This window comes from Emys orbicularis, chromosome 17 (genome assembly GCF_028017835.1).
Source record: "Emys orbicularis isolate rEmyOrb1 chromosome 17, rEmyOrb1.hap1, whole genome shotgun sequence".
Lineage (NCBI taxonomy): Eukaryota > Metazoa > Chordata > Testudines > Emydidae > Emys > Emys orbicularis.
The window spans coordinates 1,654,077-1,673,292 of NC_088699.1; the positions used below are offsets into that span (position 1 = coordinate 1,654,077).

At 54.5% G+C, this 19,216-nt stretch overlaps 1 protein-coding gene across 1 annotated transcript in view; it reads right to left on the bottom strand.

The window, feature by feature from the left end:
• SMG6 (SMG6 nonsense mediated mRNA decay factor) overlaps window positions 1-19,216 on the bottom strand; it is a 169,308-nt gene that overhangs the window by 72,082 nt on the left and 78,010 nt on the right. Inside the window, exons 11-12 of the mRNA XM_065418202.1 lie at window positions 8,320-8,472; window positions 7,536-7,686 (exon numbers count right to left, since the gene is read on the bottom strand). Coding sequence (XP_065274274.1) covers window positions 7,536-7,686; window positions 8,320-8,472 — 304 coding nt within the window. The remainder of the gene's footprint in view (window positions 1-7,535; window positions 7,687-8,319; window positions 8,473-19,216) is intronic.

Consider the following 19,216-nt stretch of genomic DNA (forward strand, 5'->3'; position numbering starts at 1 on the left):
GGATTGGGCAGTTCTCCAGGCTCCACACACCCAGCACCAGGTCCAGGTGATGGCCAAAGAATCAGGAAGTTCATTGCCTGAGCCCTTAGGAGACTGTCCTAGAGGGACGTGCAATCCTTGGGAACCTGGCCAGGTGCTTTCTCCTTCGGCCCCCAGGGTCCCAGTGACGGTTTCTAGGTTTGGCTGGCTTGTGTCACCTTGACTGGATTGTTGTGATTCGGGGCATTTTTGTGCACAGACTCGGAGATCCAACCCTCCGCACCTGCTGTACGTACACAATAACTGAGTTGCAACAGGCCTCTTTGTGGAGCCTTTGCAGAGGGCTCTGCAGAATTGCTGACCCCGAGCCCCGGAGCGCACAGTTCCCAGGTAAACAGAACAAAGCTCTCCAGGCTTCTAATGGAGGAAGCCAAGCGAGGGTTAGCTCACTTTCTGCTGTCTCAGAACCCAGGCCGAATGTAGCTGCCAGCATGAGTGCAGCCCAGCAGCAGGGCGACAGGGGATGGAGCGGACACAGCTCACATGCATGGACAAGGGCACCCAGGGGCCAAACGAACTCCCACGACGAGGGTTAGGGCTGGACCTGTGCAATCACAACAGCCAGGCCTACTGCCTCCAGAGGCCAACACCCTGAACAGTCAGCGGGGCAGGAATAGGCAGCTCTTGCTAACAACTCTGTGTGGTAAGCACAGCCCGACACTCGCTGAGTCCCCCTGGACAGGGCCAAAGCTGTGCAGTGCTTTCACATAAGCCACCATCTTCACAGGGGGAGCAGGCTGCCTGGTGATTCATGCAAGTACAATGACCCCATGTTCCAAGCCTGTGGAGGTGGCCATTTCCTGAGTAATACCAGCTTGTTTAAACACTCACATTCAAACTCCACAGCTGCACAACAAACCCAGAGTGGTGTGAGAAACCCTGCATTGTGCTCCCGAGCCGCGCTACAGATGGCAAATCACTTGGGCCTTTCTGCTCCTGGGGCGAGCAGAGCTCAAAGAGGCTGAACGCAGCAGGCAAGCAAGCCCCAGAGAAGGCAGCCAGAGGAAACCAGTCCAAAGCAGGAGGCTGAGAAAGCTCAATCCAATAGGGCACCAGACTCTCCACGTCTGTGCACCAAAGTCCCACCACCCAACCAGGCTTCTGCCTTGCCTCCAAGCCCCATTCCAGCCCAGGGGAAACCAGAATAAAAGCAATTCCTCTGTAGGCACGTGAAGTATTCGCTCCTCCTAAGAGCCACTCACCAACCCTGCCCCTAACCGCAGGGGCACAGCTGCAGAGGGCACTGAGGGGCCCCTGCAGTCACAGAGGGGACGTCCCCTTCACCTGGGCTCTCTCGAGCTGACAGCTATGGCAGGTAACTCATGGAAACGTAGAGCGTCTGGAAAGGGCAGAAACTCCTGAGGGTCTCAGAGCTAGATTCAGGTGTTAAGGCCAGCAGGGCCCGTTCTAGTCTGGCCTCCGGCATATCCCAGGCTAGAGAATCCCCCACAGCAAGCCCTGCACATTACCCAACTAGAGCCACCCTCATAACTTTAAGGCAAGAAGAGACCGTCCTGAGCATCTCATCCGACTTACACACTGCAGGCCACAGAGCCTCGCCCACCCCGTTACAGACCCACTAGAATGATGCCCTGGGATGGAGCCCTTGGCCCTTCCTTCAACTCTGTCAGTCAGAAAATCCAACCGACGCCTCTCAACTCTCTCCCCAGCGCCCAGTGGGGAGAAATGACCCTGGAGCCCCCCGGGGGCACATCTGTGAGGCTGCAGAGAGCCCAGCTGGGGTCAGACAATCCCCTCTAGACCCAGCCTCTTCCCACTGACACCAGCACTTTCCCCATCCCACACGACTCCCTGACCTCTGGCACCTTTTCCACCTCACCACCCCTCACCCAGAGACCACCGCCCACCCCCGTCTCCCCGTTCCCAGCAATGGCACAGGGAGTCACTAGCCACAACACGACCCAGCTATGTGATGCCATCTGCTCCACGCAGCCAACGGCTTCCTCCACGTTTGCCTTGATCTCGGGGCAGCTACTGACACTAAATCATTCCAGCCACGTGGACCTGCCTCCACAGCTTCAGGGCACCTCTCCAAGAGGCTCCTGCTCCTCCCTAGCTAATGTCACTGAGGCTGCTCCACAACCCCTCCCCAGGTGGGGCTCAAATGCTTGAGCTTTGCCTCTTCTCTAGCTTGACTCTACCTTCATTCTTCCCAGCCATTGACTCTGCTGACGTGACAGCTCGACAGGGACAGTTCCATGATGAATATTCACTAAAGGAGACAAGGCTTAAGAAAGGGGTTTTCAATTCAGCCCTTAGCAATCCCTACCAGGGTCTTGGTACCTGTATTCAGGGGCTGGGCTGGGGCGCTGCCCCTCAGTGGGAGCTGACACTGCTCAGCAGGCCCTGTGTGAGGAGGGCAGCCTGACAGGCTCTTCCATGCTCCTATAAAGTAGGCTCTCGAATTTTTTCAAAGCATTTGGGTTGAATTTAATAGTTGGTTTAAATGCACCACTTGAAATGGCTGCATGCAGCCTACAGCAAGCTCAGAGACCCGATTCCCAGCCTAGCAGGAAAGCAGATTCCCACCGGCCACCCTGCATCACACTGAATAGTCCGGGGTTTCTCCACTGAACGGCGCATTGCTGAGTTTGAGCTCCCGATGTGCTCGTCGGTGTGAGGAGGAGCAGCGAGCAGATCTCTGAGCTCACAAGGGAATTTGTGCTCTTCTCTGCCCACCAGTCTCAACCACTGCCTCAAAGGCAGGAGCAGCTTCCTGCCCTGCAGCCCTGGCTCCCCCACCTCTCCTTTGCAGCTCCAGCATCCACCTCACACCGAAACTCTCCTCCTCTGCCTGCGAATCTGCCTCACGCCATCAGCGGGCGCATCAGTAACATCTCTGCCTCGTCAACTCTCGCTCTCTCTTTTCCTTTGCCCACCCCCTCAGCTACTCTCCGTAAGGAGCTCATGAGAGAGATGCTATGCATGAGGAAGTTGTGTTGTGGGGTTATTGCCTTTCACAGCTGGGTCACACAACCTACTCTTTGGTACCACTGGGTGGGGCAGGAACACACACACACTGTGTGGAGGGGAATGTACCCGGTATTCAGAGACATGCCCTCTCTCCAGCTGGAGAGAGAGTCACACTCTTCACTCACCAAACCCCTCTCGGCAAGGGAGCCACCACACGAATACTTTGCTGCTCTCTGGAATCCAAGGAGAGATGCCCATGTTGCGGCCATGCCATCAACAGGAGGCCCTGCTACTACCCAGGAACTGTGCCACAACATGGCAGCCACGGAAGGCACCTCCCCCAGAGAGGTAGAGGAGAAGGAATGTCACCCCTGCCCCCCCCCCCACAGTCCCAAAGAGAGCTACACATTGTCTGTATCTTCCCCCAAACCTCTGTGGTCCGGCACCAATCAGTCTATTATGGGTGGGGGTCAGCTCAAAGCAGCCTAGAATCAAGAGTGGGGATCTTGGGAAGGGTGCAGCCCACCATTCGTATCACACACGGCCCTGGAGCCCGTTTGGATGTGGAGAGGACACCCTGAATGCTGGGGTTCATGCTCTACGCATGTTCCTAAGCACGTGTCAGGGAAAGGACACCCCTGAGATGCTGCTCTGAGTCCCCAGTGCCGTGTGCTGGAGCGGAGCGCAGCATTTACCTAACACCTTTCCCTGCGTCTCTGTCCAACGGGGAAAGCAGCAAGCTGAGGAATTTGGTGTTTTTTATTGTAAGGACTCAAATCCAACAGTGTGATAAATGCATCTGAGCTACAATTAGGAAGATCTATAGCATCAGAATGCGAAGGTCTGGGCAGCGTGGTGAAACGCGGGCTCTCCAGAGCCCAGCTATGTTTCCCATTATGTAACCCTGGTCATGGGCAGACAGCCAGACTCCAAATGAAAAAGAGACTCTGGCTTGGCACTGGTTCTATTTTCCTATCCTCATTCGGGGTCAGTGCAGTGTCATACAGCTGCAGAGAAAACTCCGGGGATTAAACCTGGGAAAGACTCCAAGACTAGGACCCGGGTTCAAGTACCAGCTGAAAGCAATAAACCAACTGCCACAGCTGGGCTGAGTTTAGACGTTCTCAAAGTCCCCTGACTCTGTCACTTGTGGAGAACTAGGAATCACGAATGTGGAGAATACAGCACGAGCAGAGGCACTGGGACGGGCAGGCCACTGGCCTAGGCCCCAGGCTCTGGATGAGCCTCGACAAGCCGCCTCACCAGCCCAAACCCCAGCATGAGCTAGGATGGGCTGCTGGGCTGCGTCTGGCCCCGGGATGAGCCGCCGGGCCGGTGCCGGGCCTGGCCTTGGCCCCAGGACGAGCCGCCGGGCCAGTGCTGGACCTGGCCTTGGCCCCAGGACGAGCCGCCGGGCCAGTGCTGGATCTGGCCTTGGCCCCAGGACGAGACGCCGGGCCAGTGCCGGGCCTGGCCTTGGCCCCAGGACGAGCCGCCGGGCCAGTGCCGGGCCTGGCCTTGGCCCCAGGACGAGCCGCCGGGCCAGTGCTGGACCTGGCCTTGGCCCCAGGACGAGCCGCCGGGCCAGTGCTGGACCTGGCCTTGGCCCCAGGACGAGCTGCCATGCCGGTGCCAGGCCTGGCCTTGGCCTCAGGACGAGCGCCGTGCCGGACCTGGCCTTGGCCTCGGGACAAGCGCCGTGCTGGGCCTGGCCTTGGCCTCGGGATGAGCTGTCGGGCCGGTGCAAGGCCTGGCCTTGGCCCCAGGACGAGCCGCCATGCCAGTGCCGGGCCTGGCCTTGGCCCCAGGACGAGCCGCCAGGCCAGTGCTGGACCTGGCCTTGGCCCCAGGACGAGCCGCCAGGCCAGTGCTGGACCTGGCCTTGGCGCCGGGATGAGCCGCCGGGCCAGTGCTGGTCCTGGCCTTGGCCCCAGGACGAGCCGCCAGGCCGGTGCCGGGCCTGGCCTTGGCCCCGGGATGAGCTGCTGTGTCACCACTGGCCCCAGCTCTAGCCCCGGGATGAGCCGTTGTGCTGGCGCTGGGCCTGGGCTTTTTGGAGACCCGGTGAGATTTCTAGAGATGCAGAGATTTGCTGGATCCCCACAGCTCCCACATTTCAATTTCTACTCAATCCCTTTGCTCTGCTCCAACCCCCAGAGGCGGCACTGAAGGGAATGGCGAAGTAGTGCTAGAAGGGCAGCTCCCAGCTATCCCAGCCCAGGCTCTGAGCATGCCATGGAGGGAGAACTCACAGCTGTAGGGAGCATGGAGTTGGGAACATTGCACCTCCTCATCGCCCAGCCCCAGGAGTCAAGCTCTGCCCTTAGCATTTACACATTCTCTCCCTCTTCAAGGTCACCCACCCGTGGGTCCCAGGCCTGGCCCAAGGCATTCACTCACGCTCCGGCCCATGATTTACTTTTAGAACATCTTAAAATAGTTCCTGTCAAGGCCCCTGGACTTGATGGCTGCCCTGGTTAGCCAACAGCCGCCGAACCAGAGTGCAGGCGTGCGTCAGTACAAAGCAGGAATGCTACGCCAGTCGTCACTACTCCTGTCCAACCTGCTTGGGAGACATGCTGAGACTGGGGAAGTGAGGGGAGGGGGTCACCTGGCAGGGCTGAGCTGGTTCTCCTGCCACCTCTTCTCTTCTTGCTGGAGAGGTACATCTCCAGCAGGGGGCTCCATTTCTCAGTTGCTCAGACCGCTACAGTGCGGTCATGGCCTCCCGCACACAGGGGTACACAAGAGTGGTGGGAAACAGGCAAAAAACTCTTGTGCTAAAAACATCTTGGAGCACCCCAAAAATAAACCAGAGAAGTGCCATGTAAACCACATCTGAGAGGGCCCGTCAGCCAGTGGGCAATGGGGAAGAACGGGCTCTAGTCACTGTAGGGAAAGGATTTGAACAGTGGGAGGAGGGGCAGGCCCAGGCACTGCATGAAGAGACCAAGGCAGGGGAAGTGGCTGGGCCTATTGAGCCTTCACCAAATGGTGAAGCTCGTTGACTCCCCAACTCTGGAGCTCTGAGCAGAGCAGGCGCTCAAAGTACATTATGGCCCATGCCCAGCTACCTCCTATCACTCAGGACCTGCATCTCCAGCTGCTCCTTGGCACTTGATGGAACCATGGGCCACAGTCTCTGATAAGGGCTGGGTTGTAACCCTCACCTTCTCCCATCTTGATGGGAAAGGGGGAGCCTGCACCTGCTCCTAACCCCGTCAGGGAGCCAGACCGGTTCCCGGCAGCCGGAGGCAGCTGAAGCAGATCTCAGTCGCACCCCGAACAAGGGAGGAGGTGGCTCCTCCCTGGAACATGATGAGCGCTGGCTGCATGAACCCAATCAGAAATTCCATCTCGAAGCAAGCCCGTTGCCGACGGCTCAGCAGCTCCCTGCACAGGCAGCGCAAAGGGGGCTCCGGATTGGTGCAAGCATGCTCACATGACAGCTCCGAGTTTGAGTTCCTGCCCAAAGATGGGCAACAGTTCACATGAGCAGGCAACGGTCCCACATCGAGCAGCCGACAAACAGAAAACAGACTCCATCTCCACAAAATGAGGCCCAGCACTTCCTGTGTGAGATTTCCATTTCCTCAGCCAAATGAAAAAGAACTGGAGTGGAGGCAATAAAACAGGAGAGCGGGACTGGACCTGATGCATTGGAGCAGGGACCCATTAATGGTTAAGCCACTTTGCTGGATTACTCTTAATGCGCCTTCCCATCACCCTGGGTTCTGACTCCTTTGGATTAACAATAAGACGTGATTTCAGGCTCTGGATCCAGAGTACCGGAGGCAGATGGAAAATCCTGCGGGAAAGCAGTTACGGAGCATGCTCAGACACTGCTTCGCATACTCCATACTTGGCCCCTTCACATGATTTTCTGTCCAAAATTATGCAAATTGCCTAGTCCACATTATGGACTAATGGTCTGGAATCAGCCAGCTTAGCAAATTAACCCTTTGTGACTGGCTGGGGCAGAGGAACTTGCTTTCAAAGCAGGAGAAGGGGGTTCCCAGCACAGCGAGGCTGCTCAAGGCTTGGCCCAGGCTGAATGCGGTTTGCCCAGCCCCTTCTCACAGGTGAAGAGAATTCAAGCAGCGAGCTGGGAGCAGGCTCCACTCTCACAGACAAACAGCTGGCTGGCTGGCAAAGGGCCTAGGGAGATGCACCCCAGAAAATGAAGAGAGAGATCCCATGTGTAAGCTAGAAATCCGACCACACTAGGGAACGAAGGGGAGCTAGTCACAAGGTTTAATGCTGTGCCCTTGGGATGCCTGCCACCACCCTGAGCCACATACACCCCACTTCCAGCCCCCAGCTCTCGCTGCTAGGGAAGATCCCTCTGTCACTAACACCTTTCTCCATGCACAGGACACTATCAGCACCACGGAAACATCCCCTGCACAGCACAGGGCAGTGAGCGATACCCTCTGCTCAGGCAGTGGTGCTGGGAGGACAGAACGCACCACCATCGTAAGGGGCAAAAAGGGAACGAGGGGCACCGGCAAGGAGCCCGCAGAGATGGGCATGTGTTGGAAGAGCAGGAAGAGATCACATACTGTTTGGGCAGCTCGAGGGAGGTGGGAGGGGGGTTCCAGGTGTCCGAGTGGCCGAGCATCCAGTCCGACCAGACTTTCACGCTGGGGAGGAGCTCCTTCAGATCCTGGGGCAAGGCGGAGACCTTGATATCATCCTCCTCATCCTGCTCTGCTTCCTGGGGCCAAGCTGCAGAGACAAAGAACAAAGCTGGGCCAGGCCCGCTGCAGTCCCCCACTCCTGAGGAAGGCTGGCTGGGTCCCTGCCTCCTGGGCGTGTGTGCACGCCCACACGAAGGCCACTGAGTGCCTGACTCCGGAGATGCACAGAGAATGCTGCATCCCCACTAATGCACCCCAGATGCAGCGACTGGCCAAAGGGAAGGACGGGATGCAGCATCACCCCATTTTACAGGGTGGTCGTGACCTGCTCAAGCCCATACAGCGAGTCAATGGCAGAGCCAGGAACAGAACCCAGGAATCCTGACGTCCAGGAGTCGCCTGGAGGCACCAGAAAGCCTGTCATGTAGCAGGATGGGTGAAAAGACTAAGGGTCATGGAGTCCCAACATACATTGGCGGGCTCTCCAGCTCAGGCAGCCCCACACTGAAGTCCTGGAACTGCCTGGAGTCAAAGGGAGAGAGACCCCAGGAATGGAGGAGGGAGGCATGGTCTGAAAACTAGGACAAAACCCAGAGGCCTCAAGAGACAAGTGGTGTGTGATGGAGCAGGAAGTGAGCCAGGCCTGGGAAGCGGGGCTGGGCTAGGGCAGGGAGGACGTGCAGCACAGTGTTGTTAAGCAGGCTACCAGCACTACCCAGCACTATGCAGACAGCTCCCTTACCTCGGACGGACTCCTTCAGTAAGCTGGTGCAGCGCCTCACCAGCAGGGCGAACATGCAGAGTCCCAGCGCCGTGGCCTGTTCCTGGAGCACTGAGCGACAGTCCTCTGAGAGGCACTCTGAGGAGACAAGCAGAGAACATCAGCTTATGGAGGGGACAGAAGGCCCCTCACCCTGAACCCCCTCTGAGAGACAAGGAAAATTCCTGCCCTTTTCGTCCTGGTGCATGGGCTGGGGGAGACTACAGGGGGAAAGCCAAGCACCCAGCATGCTCCTTTCCCCCAAGCCAGCACCTTCCCCTCCCCCCCCCTCGCCCCCGTTAGGAGAGGAGGAATCAGCATGGCTCCAAACAGGGAAGTGGCAAGGCAGAGACCCCAAGCTCCTGGCAGCCACTGCCCACTGGGTGCCTCAAAGCCCTGCCTGCGGAGCCATCATGGGCTCAGAAGCTGCCACTCTCTCAGACTTCCTAATTCCTCCTGCGAAGGAGGGGAGAATTCCAAAGTGCTAAAAGGATAATTAGCTGCATGTTTCATCTCCATCCCTGCTGGCATGTTCACCTCAGCACTGAGGACAGGGCTCCTCCCAGTAGTTCACAAGTCACACAACAGCTCCTCAAGAGGGCTGAAGCTGTTACTCAAGTAGATGCCAGATGATCATAACTCTTCCCAACAGAGCAGCCTCAGGGCAGAGCAAATCCCATCAGTGCATCTATGGCCAGTCAGAACCCACTTCTGAGGCTGTGAGAGTGGCAGGGAGCTGTCCGGGCATGGGTTACAGTTGGCAGGGCAAGGCAGACGCTGCCCCACTCTCCAATCTAGTCAGTCATGGCAGGGGGCAGCTGGGGAACAGGCATTTTAGCATTTCATTACTGGCAACCTGTGCCCTCAACATTATTTCTCTGCCCCTTTTGGTGGCTTCACACCCCACTGAGAAAGTGTAGAGAGGGCACAGACCATGAAGCTGTCTGGTCAGGGGCCGGACTCAGCGGCAGGGGAGGTGAAGACCCTGTCCAGAGGGAGAGGGGAGAAGGATGGTGAAGGCCATTTTATTTTTCCGCATGGCTCCATGCTTAAGGTCAGGCCAGTCACGCTGCCTTAGCACACCGCTGGCTCACTCAGTCCCAGCTGCAGAGCCCACCCGCCTCTCTCAGCACACCAAGGAAGACGTGTGATGCAAAGCACCATAGAAGAACTTGGCACAAGCCAGGCAAGGCTTGTGTTACAGCTACCGCAAACATCCAACACAGAGATACCAGGTGGTGCCCATGCCAGCCGGGTCAGCCACAGCCGAGACCAGTGGCTAAGAGACTTCTCTCCCCATCTGCCCTCTGAACACAGACATGTTCTCCATGACTGACTGACTGACTGACTAAAAATGCATAATAATGCATCAGAAAAAGAGAAGGGACATTAAGCTGAACTTCCAAAGCCATGGCAGGCTGCAGATCTCAGCTAGGTGCAGGACAGACACCTCCTCCCCCCCCCCCCCCCCCCATTCCTGCAGAGATCAGGGAAAGGCCGACGCCAGGGAGGGCGCAGATTCTGTGGATTTTCAGAGGAGATAAAATTATTTCAGAGAAGTGGGAAGAGGAGTAAGTAAAATCAAGAAAATGAGAAAAAATTGAGAGGAAGGCCTGAAACCTTGATATCGTCACATCTCACGTTCTAAGTTGATGCTAACGAGTTTAGTACCTGGATGGGAGACCACCGTTCAATGGAGGCTGGTGGTTCAGTAGGGGGCGCTCTTATCTGCCAGGCTGTGTTGAACCTTACCCCAGCATGACAGCAAGGGGTGCCAGCTTTTGGAGAAACATAAAATCTGAGGATGTGACCACTCTGAGACATTAACGCTCACTCTCATGAAACCATTCCCACAATAAGAGTGAGAGCCCCAATGTCCTGGCCATGGTCCAGTTCAAGAAACTACATTCTGCTTCCCTGGAACTCATTCCCAAGTTTCAATTAGATACTAGATTCTCCTTCACTTCCTGTCCTAAGCTGACCATCCAGGAGATGGCTGCATCTAAGTGTATGTACAGCCCCAAAAGCACTTTGGGATCCTCCTGGATGGAAGGCACTATATAAACCTAGGAGATTAATATATTAAAGACAAAGGAAATGACCCGGAAATGACCCTTTGAAAAGCTCTGGGCATTCCAACACACAGCCCTCAAGATGGTATTTCTGGGACAATGCCCTAGGGGCTCTGGGCAATTGTCTCCCGAGTCTGCTTTACACTCACACCCCATGCCCCCCTCCTGGAACCGCACCAACATCATCTGATGCAAACAAGCACTGGGCTAGCCAAGGCTGGCCTTCACAGTGCATGAGATTCTCTGCAAACGCCAGAAGGCTGCAGTGGGTAGGATCATACAGCTGCTAGGATGCAGTGCCCCCAAAGACAAACAGCTATCCTCCCACTGCCCCCCAAAGAAAACACCAGCCAACCCTGCTTCCTATGAATGCACCAGTGCCGGGGGGGGGAGGGAGGGAATCCCGAAAAGTCATGTGACTGTCCAACATCTTGACAGATGAAAGGAGACGCAGCAGAGTCAGCCTGTCAGTGGTGCTTAGCAATGGTATGGGAAAAGAGCCCGATGCATGAGCGGCAGACGTCCCACAGTGGCTACAGGTCCACTCACCAGAAGGAGGTTGGAGCACTCTGCTTCCTGGCTCGCCTGCGGGCCTCAGCCTGGGCTCTCTGATAGCTCTCTGCGGCAAACGCATCAGCCTTGACCCGGCGTCTCCAGACTGAGCGGTTGTGGTAAGGGTTCTCTCAGTTGCCAGTGGGAATTCTGAATTTCTTGAGACCTTGCTTGACCTTGTCGCTGTACCAGAGCTTTGGCCTTCCTCTGTGATGCGGGTGGTTCTTGAGTTGACCACAGAGCACAGCCTTCGGCAGATGATCTTGAGGCACGCACTCCACATGTCCCAGCCAGCGAAGCCTGCGAGCGGCCAGTGTAGTCTGCAGGCCAGTGCTCTCAAGGATCTCACTGTTAGTGATCCGTTGGTCCCAAGTAACTCCAAGGATTTTTTCTGAGGCCTGGTCTACACTAGGCGTTTATGTCGAATTTAGCGCCGTTACATCGAATTAACCCTGCACCCGTCCACACCACGAGGCTATTTAGTTCGACATAGAGGTCTCTTAAATTCGACTTCTGTACTCCTCCCCAACGAGGGGAGTAGCGCTAAATTCGACATGGCCATATCGAATTAGGCTTGGTGTGGATGAAAATCGACGCTAATAGCTCCGGGAGCTATCCCACAGTGCACCACTCTGTTGACGCTCTGGACAGCAGTCCGAGCTCGGATGCTCTGACCAGCCACACAGGAAAAGCCCCGGGAAAATTTGAATTCCTTTTCCTGTCTGGGCAGTTTGAATCTCATTTCCTGCTTGGACATCGTGGCGAGCTCAGCAGCACTGGCAACGATGCAGAGCTCTCCAGCAGAGATGGCCGTGCAATCCCAGAATAGAAAGAGGGCCCCAGCATGGACTGATCGGGAAGTCTTGGATCTCATCGCTGTGTGGGGCGATGAGTCCGTGCTTTCCGAGCTGCGCTCCAAAAGACGGAACGCAAAGATCTATGAGAAGATCTCTAAAGCCATGGCAGAGAGAGGATACAGCCGGGATGCAACGCAGTGCCGCGTGAAAATCAAGGAGCTGAGACAAGGCTACCAGAAGACCAAAGAGGCAAACGGACGATCCGGATCCCAGCCCCACACATCCCGTTTCTACGAGGCACTGCATTCCATCCTAGGTGCGGCCGCCACCACTACCCCACCACTGACCGTGGACTCTGAGGATGGGATATTGTCCACGGCCGCTTCCTCGGACATGGTAGCGGACGGGGAAGATGAGGAAGGAGATGAGGAGGACGAGGCAGTCGACAGCGCTTACCAAGCTGATTTCCCCGACAGCCAGGAGCTCTTCATCACCCTTACAGAGATCCCCTACCAACCCTCCCCAGCATGTAACCCGGACACAGATTCAGGGGAAGGATCAAGCGGTAAGTGCTTTAAACATCTAAACATTTATTTTTAACAAAACTGGAATATTAAGAATAAGAACAATGTGTGCTTCATGATTTCTTTACCCTGGGCGCTGAAGTATTCAGTTCCAACTATTTAAAAAAAATCTAACAGTGTCCGGTTGTGCATGATTCTGCTGCCCAAGCTACTCCACTCTTTAGTCCCTGCCACTGCAGCTATATGAAAATCCGGTCTATATGTCCGGGGATAGAGCAATAATCCTCCACGGACATCTCGACGAAGCTCTCCTGCAGGTAATGGGAAAGCCTGTTCATCAGGTTCCTGGGGAGAGCGGCCTTATTGGGTCCTCCGAAGTAGGAGACGTTCCCGCGCCAGGAGACAAGCAAGTACTCCGGGATCATTGCCTTGCACAGCATGGCGGCATAGGGCCCTGGTCTTTGCAGGCTTTCCCGAAGCATCCTTTCCTTCTCGCTGTCCGAGATCCTCATGAGTGTGATGTCGCTCATGATGACCTGCTTTGAATTAGGTAGGGGACTGTTAGTATTGGGACTGCTTGCAAGTTCCTTTACAGAACTGTAACCGCTGGTTTACAACCACGCGGTGGAGGCGGGAGAGGGGCAGCATACAGGGATCTTTCCCTGGGACAGCCACGAGGGGGTGGGACAGGGCCAGAGTTCATGCTTGGCCGATTGCTGGCAGCAGAGACTGGCATTGCTTTCAATGTGAAAGGAGGCCAGTGGTACTACTAAAGTTTTAAGCAGCCACAAGTCTACGGCTTACCATGTTTGCCTGCTACAGAGATTACGGTGTCCTGCCCCGCTTCCCAGATTGGCAGTGCAAAACCCCAGGCCCTGAAGGCGAGGTCCGAAAATTCGACCTTGTCCTGAGTGCGCATGTGATAGGTGCGGTGCATGGTCTTGTTCACAGAGAAAGACTATGTTCTTTGTTCACAACTACATTTATGTTTCGGAGGAATTCACTACCTTTTTCTCATTCCCACAGCCACATCTGCGACTGTCTCCCAACCCAGCCTGGCATCACACTCCCAGAGGCTAGCGCACATTAGGCGGAGGAAGAAGAAGACGCGAGAGGACATGTTCTCAGAACTAATGGGCTGCTCCCGAGCCCAGGCAGCACAGCAGAACCATTGGAGGGAGAATTTGTCCCAAATGCACCGGACACACATGGAACGTGAGGAGAGGTGGCGGCAGGAAGACCAGCAGGCGACTCAAACGCTGCTTGGACTTCTGAGGGAGCAAACGGACACGCTCCGGCGCCTTGTTGATGTTCTGCAGGAACGGAGGCAGGAGGACAGAGCCCCGCTGCAGTCTATCAGTAACCGCACTCCCCCGCCACCAAGTCCCATACCCCCCTCGCCCAAAGTCCAAAGAAGGAGGGGCGGCAGAGTCCGTGAAAACTCTCACTCCACCCCTGCAGACTGCTCAAGCACCAGAAGGCTGTCATTCCCCAAAATTTGAAAAGTCCTTTCCTGCCCGCCTCACCCAAGCCCCCGTCCAACTTTCACCCCCCAGTTTCATGTGTGGTTGTTAATAAAAAATACGTTTCTGTTCATTACTGTTTCAGTCATGTTCTTTTGAGGGAGAGTCTGTCTGAAGGGGGGGGAAGGGGCTTGGTAATTGGACAGGACAGTCACCTTTAGCAGGGTACAGAGGCGGGGGCAGGTCCAGCAGCAGGGCACATACACAGTGCAGTGACTAGTTACCCTGGTCAGTCTGGGAGATGGTTTTCATGTTCTGTGCGGGGGTGGGTGGGTGGGGGGGGGTTGCACTGTGACTTTGTTGGGGGGAGGGCAGTTACAAATCTTATGCAGCGGTCCTTGTCCTGGATCACAGAGCCACGCAGCAGGGGATCTGTAACTCTCCTCCCCCTGCCATAAACTCACATAGCCCCCACATACACGCAGTCCCGCTCAGGAGGGCTGGCAGGCTCCGTTGAAACAACCAGTCCGCCACTGCGAATCCTGTCATTCCTGGAGTTTAGAAGGATCATTTGCATCAGTACACTACACCCGCTCCCCACCACAGTCTGCGTCCCAGGTTTCAAACATTCCCGCGAAAACAGTAATAAAGACAACGGTGTTCATTAACAAAATAAAACTGATTTTATTTTTTTGGAAGGGGGGGAGGGGTTCTGTAACTGGAGAGGATAGTCAACATTAACTGGGTAAAGAAACGGTCGCAGGTTCAGCTTCTCTGTACAGAAACTTAAAAGTCACTGGTTACCCTGCTCACTGTGGAACCTAGCTTTCAAAGCCTCCCGGATGCACAGCGCGTCCCGCTGGGCTCTTCTAATCGCCCGGCTGTCTGGCTGGGCGTAATCAGATGCCAGGCTATTTGCCTCAACCTCCCACCCCGCCATAAAGGTCTCCCCCTTGCTCTCACAGAGATTGTGGAGCACACAGCAAGCTGCTATAACAATGGGGATATTGGTTTCGCTGAGATCACAGCGAGTCAGTAAGCTTCTCCATCTCCCCTTGAGACGGCCAAAAGCACACTCCACCACCATTCTGCACTTGCTCAGCCGGTAGTTGAACAGTTCTTTTTCAGTGTCCAGGGCGCCAGTATAGGGCTTCATGAGCCAGGGCATTAGCGGGTAGGCTGGATCCCCAAGGATCACTGTAGGCATCTCCACATCCCCAAGAGTTATTTTGTGGTCCGGGAAGTAAATACCTTCCTGCAGCCGTCTAAACAGACCAGAGTTCCTGAAGACGCGAGCGTCATGAACCTTGCCCGGCCATCCGACGTTGATGTTTGTAAAACGTCCCCGATGGTCCACCAGTGCTTGCAGCACCATTGAAAAGTAGCCCTTTCTGTTAATGTACTGGCTGGCCTGGTGCTCCGGTCCCAGGATAGGGATGTGAGTTCCATCTATAGCCCCACCGCAGTTTGGGAATCCCATCGCGGCGAAGCCATCTATGATGACCTCCACGTTTCCCAGGGTCACTACCTTTGAGAGCAGTACCTTAACGATTGCATTGGCTACTTGCATCACAACAACCCCCACGGTAGATTTGCCCACGCCAAACTGGTTTGCGACAGACCGGTAGCTGTCCAGCGTTGCAAGCTTCCAGAGGGCTATGGCCACTCGCTTCTGGACAGTCAGGGCTGCTCGCATCCGGGTGTCATTGCGCTTCAGGGCAGGGGACAGCAACTCACAAAGTTCAAGGAAAGTCCCCTTCCGCATGCGAAAGTTTCGCAGCCACTGGGATTCATCCCAGACCTGCAGCACTATGCGGTCCCACCAGTCCGTGCTTGTTTCCCGTGCCCAGAATCGCCGTTCCACAACATCCACATGACCCATTGTCGCCGTGATGTCCTCGGCGCTGGGTCCCGTGCTTTCTGACAGGCCTGTGCTACTCTCAGACTTCAGGCCCTCACCGCGGTGCCGTAGCCTCCTCGCCTGGTTTATCTGCATCTGCCTCTGGTAAAGGTGGATGATAACCTGCGAGGCGTTGACAACGGCCACAACTGCAGCGATGGTCGCAGCGGGATCCATGCTCGCAGTGCTGTGGCGTCCGCGCTGTCACTGACCAGAAAAGTGCGCGAACTGATTTCCCGCCGGCGCTTTCAGGGAGGGAGGGAGGGCGGTAGTGACGGACGGATGACGACAGTTACCCAAAAGCACCCTCGACACAATTTTTTTTACCCAGAAGGCATTGGCGGCTCGACCCAGAATTCCAATGGGCAGCGGGGACTGCGGGAACTGTGGGATAGCTGCCCACAGTGCACCGCTTCCAATGTCGACGCTTTCCCCGTTAGTGTGGACTCACAAAGTCGAATTACTGTCCTTAGTGTGGACACACACGTTCGACTTTGCAATATCGATTCTACATTTTCGATTTAAGAGAAATCGAACTACCCTCGTAGTGTAGACATACCCTGAGACAGCAGAGGTGGAAGCTGTTCAATCTCCGCTCCTGCTTGGAGTACGTGACCCAGCTTTCACAGCCGTAGAGGGGGGTACGGATCACACAAGCCTGATAAACAGACACCTTTGTGTTCAGGGTTAGCAACTTGTTGTTCCAAACACCTGAGGTAAGTTTGCCAAAACTGACAGAAGCTTTCCCAATTCTAGCATCAAGTTCCCTATCGAGGTTAAGTGAGCTGGTGAGAACTGAGCTGAGATAGCAGAAGTGATCCATGTTATCCAGAACATCATTATTGACATAGATTTTAGGTGGAATGTTGGTTCGTTGTGACATGACAACTGTTTTCTTGATACTGATTTCCGTGCCAAACTTGGTGCATGCATCAGAGAACTTGTTCTTCATGACCTGCAGTTCATCAGGTGAATGAGAGATGAATGCGGCGTCATCTGCAAAAAGCAGATCCTGAATAGTAAGCTTGACAATATGCCTTCTGCTCTGAGATTGTCTGATGCTAAACAAGCTGCCGTCCATCCTCCATTCAATTGGTCTGCCAGAGAGATCATTTCCAAAGGTGTACTTAAGAAGAACAGAGAAGGCGATGCCGAAGCTGGTGGGTGCGAAGATGCAGCCTTGCTTCATACCAGTATCAATACTAAACTCGGATGCTGTTTCATTTTCATACTGGATGGTTACCTTCATTTCCTTGTGGAACTCCTTGAATAGGGAGAGCACCTTTTGTGGTCAGCCAATTTTCAAGCGGATCTTATAGATGCCATTCCTGCTAACCGAGTCAAAGGCCTTTCGTAGGTCAATGAATGCTACGTAGAGCGGTGCCTGTTCTTCACAGCTTTTTTCTGGCACCAAGAGCAATGTGAAGGACATCAGTTGGGGAGCACTCAGCTCCGAGCTCACACTGGCTCTCAGGGTGGACTCTCTCGGCGAGGACTTGGGAGTCTTCAGCAGGACGCTTGCAAGTACCTGGCCGACCACACTGAGCAGAGATGTCCCTCGATAGTTGCTGCAGTCTGCACTGTCGCCTTTATTTTGATATAGAGTAATTATCTTTGCATCTTTCAGATCCTGGGGTATGTGGCTTTCTTCCCAACAGGCGCAGATAAGTGCTTAGTTGTCCTCCCCCCTGAAAATGCACCACAATAAAATACATGTGGTGAAGTGGGAAGTTTCTGTAACATTTTTATGAAGCCTGTATGTGCCTCAGTTTCCCTCTGTACTTTGCATTGTTACCCAGTGGAGGGAAAAGTGTTAAATCTGCTCTTGGGGCAGCGCAGGACATGAGGTGTGGGTGGTGCCTTGCTGTCTGGGCCACAGTGAGTAGGGTCGTTAAGGAACTGGCTGGAACCTGCTGAAAGCGACCTATGTCAATGCAGAATCCCAAAGAGACAATGGAAAAGCTCCAGCGACCAAACACTGACACCTAGTAAACAACCACGAAGGGCAGGGAGATTTTCTGCCCATCTTTCAGCAGGGAAGCTGAGCACAGACCCCAGCTTGAGAACAAAGGACAGAGCCATGACCAGCATGGGCTAAACTTAAGGGTGGGCTTCTGGAGGAAGCTGGCTGCTCTCTCTCCTGGCACTCACTAAGGAGGTCAGAGAGAGACTGAGCCTGAAATGGTGTTCATGACAGTTTGGCTGGTGACTTGTGCTGGCTTAACCAGAATGGACCATGTTTTAACCTTCATTTCTCTCTGCTAACCTGAGGCCTTCCAATGCTGTGTTCCAGCCGACTAACAAACCCCACTGTGTTCTGAAAACGCTGTTTGGGGTCACGGCAAATACAGGCCCAGGGAGCATTAGTCCTGCAGCATGGAGAGTTGGAGTCGCTGGGCAGAGCTCCCAGTGTGCATCAGGCAGCTCAGTCCAGAAGCGGTGAGGCTGCATGGGCTATCCTGAAGAACGAGTGGGACTCCTTGGAAGCCTGCCCCACTGAAAGGGTTCCTCTGAAGGTGGTTTACAAACTGGGCTGTAGCACAGATCCCGTGGATCCGGGACACATGGAACACATGGAACCAACACAGATATGTTGGGAACTAAATGGTAACATTACAAAGCCCGGAGTTAGCTCCAGAGAATAAGCTCTGGCCATGTCAAAGCTGTGGATGTGGTATACCTAGACTTTAGTAAGGCATTTGATACGGTCTCGCATGATATTCTTATCGACAAACTAGGCAAATACAATTTAGATGGGGCTACTATAAGGTGGGTGCATAACTGGCTGGATAACCGTACTCAGAGAGTTGTTATTAATGGTTCCCAATCCTGCTGGAAAGGCATAACGAGTGGGGCTCCGCAGGGGTCTGTTTTGGGACCAGCTCTGTTCAATATCTTCATTAACGACTTAGATATTGGCATAGAAAGTACGCTTATTAAGTTTGCGGATGATACCAAACTGGGAGGGATTGCAACTGCTTTGGAGGACAGGGTCATAATTCAAAATGATCTGGACAAATTGGAGAAATGGTCTGAGTTAAACAGGATGAAGTTTAACAAAGACAAATGCAAAGTGCTCCACTTAGGAAGAAAAAATCAGTTTCACACATACAGAATGGGAAGAGACTGTCTAGGAAGGAGTACAGCAGAAAGGGATCTAGGGGTTATAGTGGACCACAAGCTAAATATGAGTCAACAGTGTGATGCTGTTGCAAAAAAAGCAAACATGATTCTGGGATGTATTAACAGGTGTGTTGTGAGCAAGACACGAGAAGTCATTCTTCCGCTCTACTCTGCTCTGGTTAGGCCTCAGCTGGAGTATTGTGTCCAGTTCTGGGCACCGCATTTCAAGAAAGATGTGGAGAAATTGGAAAGGGTCCAGAGAAGAGCAACAAGAATGATTAAAGGTCTTGAGAACATGACCTATGAAGGAAGGCTGAAAGAATTGGGTTTGTTTAGTTTGGAAAAGAGAAGACTGAGAGGGGACATGATAGCAGTTTTCAGGTATCTAAAAGGATGTCATAAGGAGGAGGGA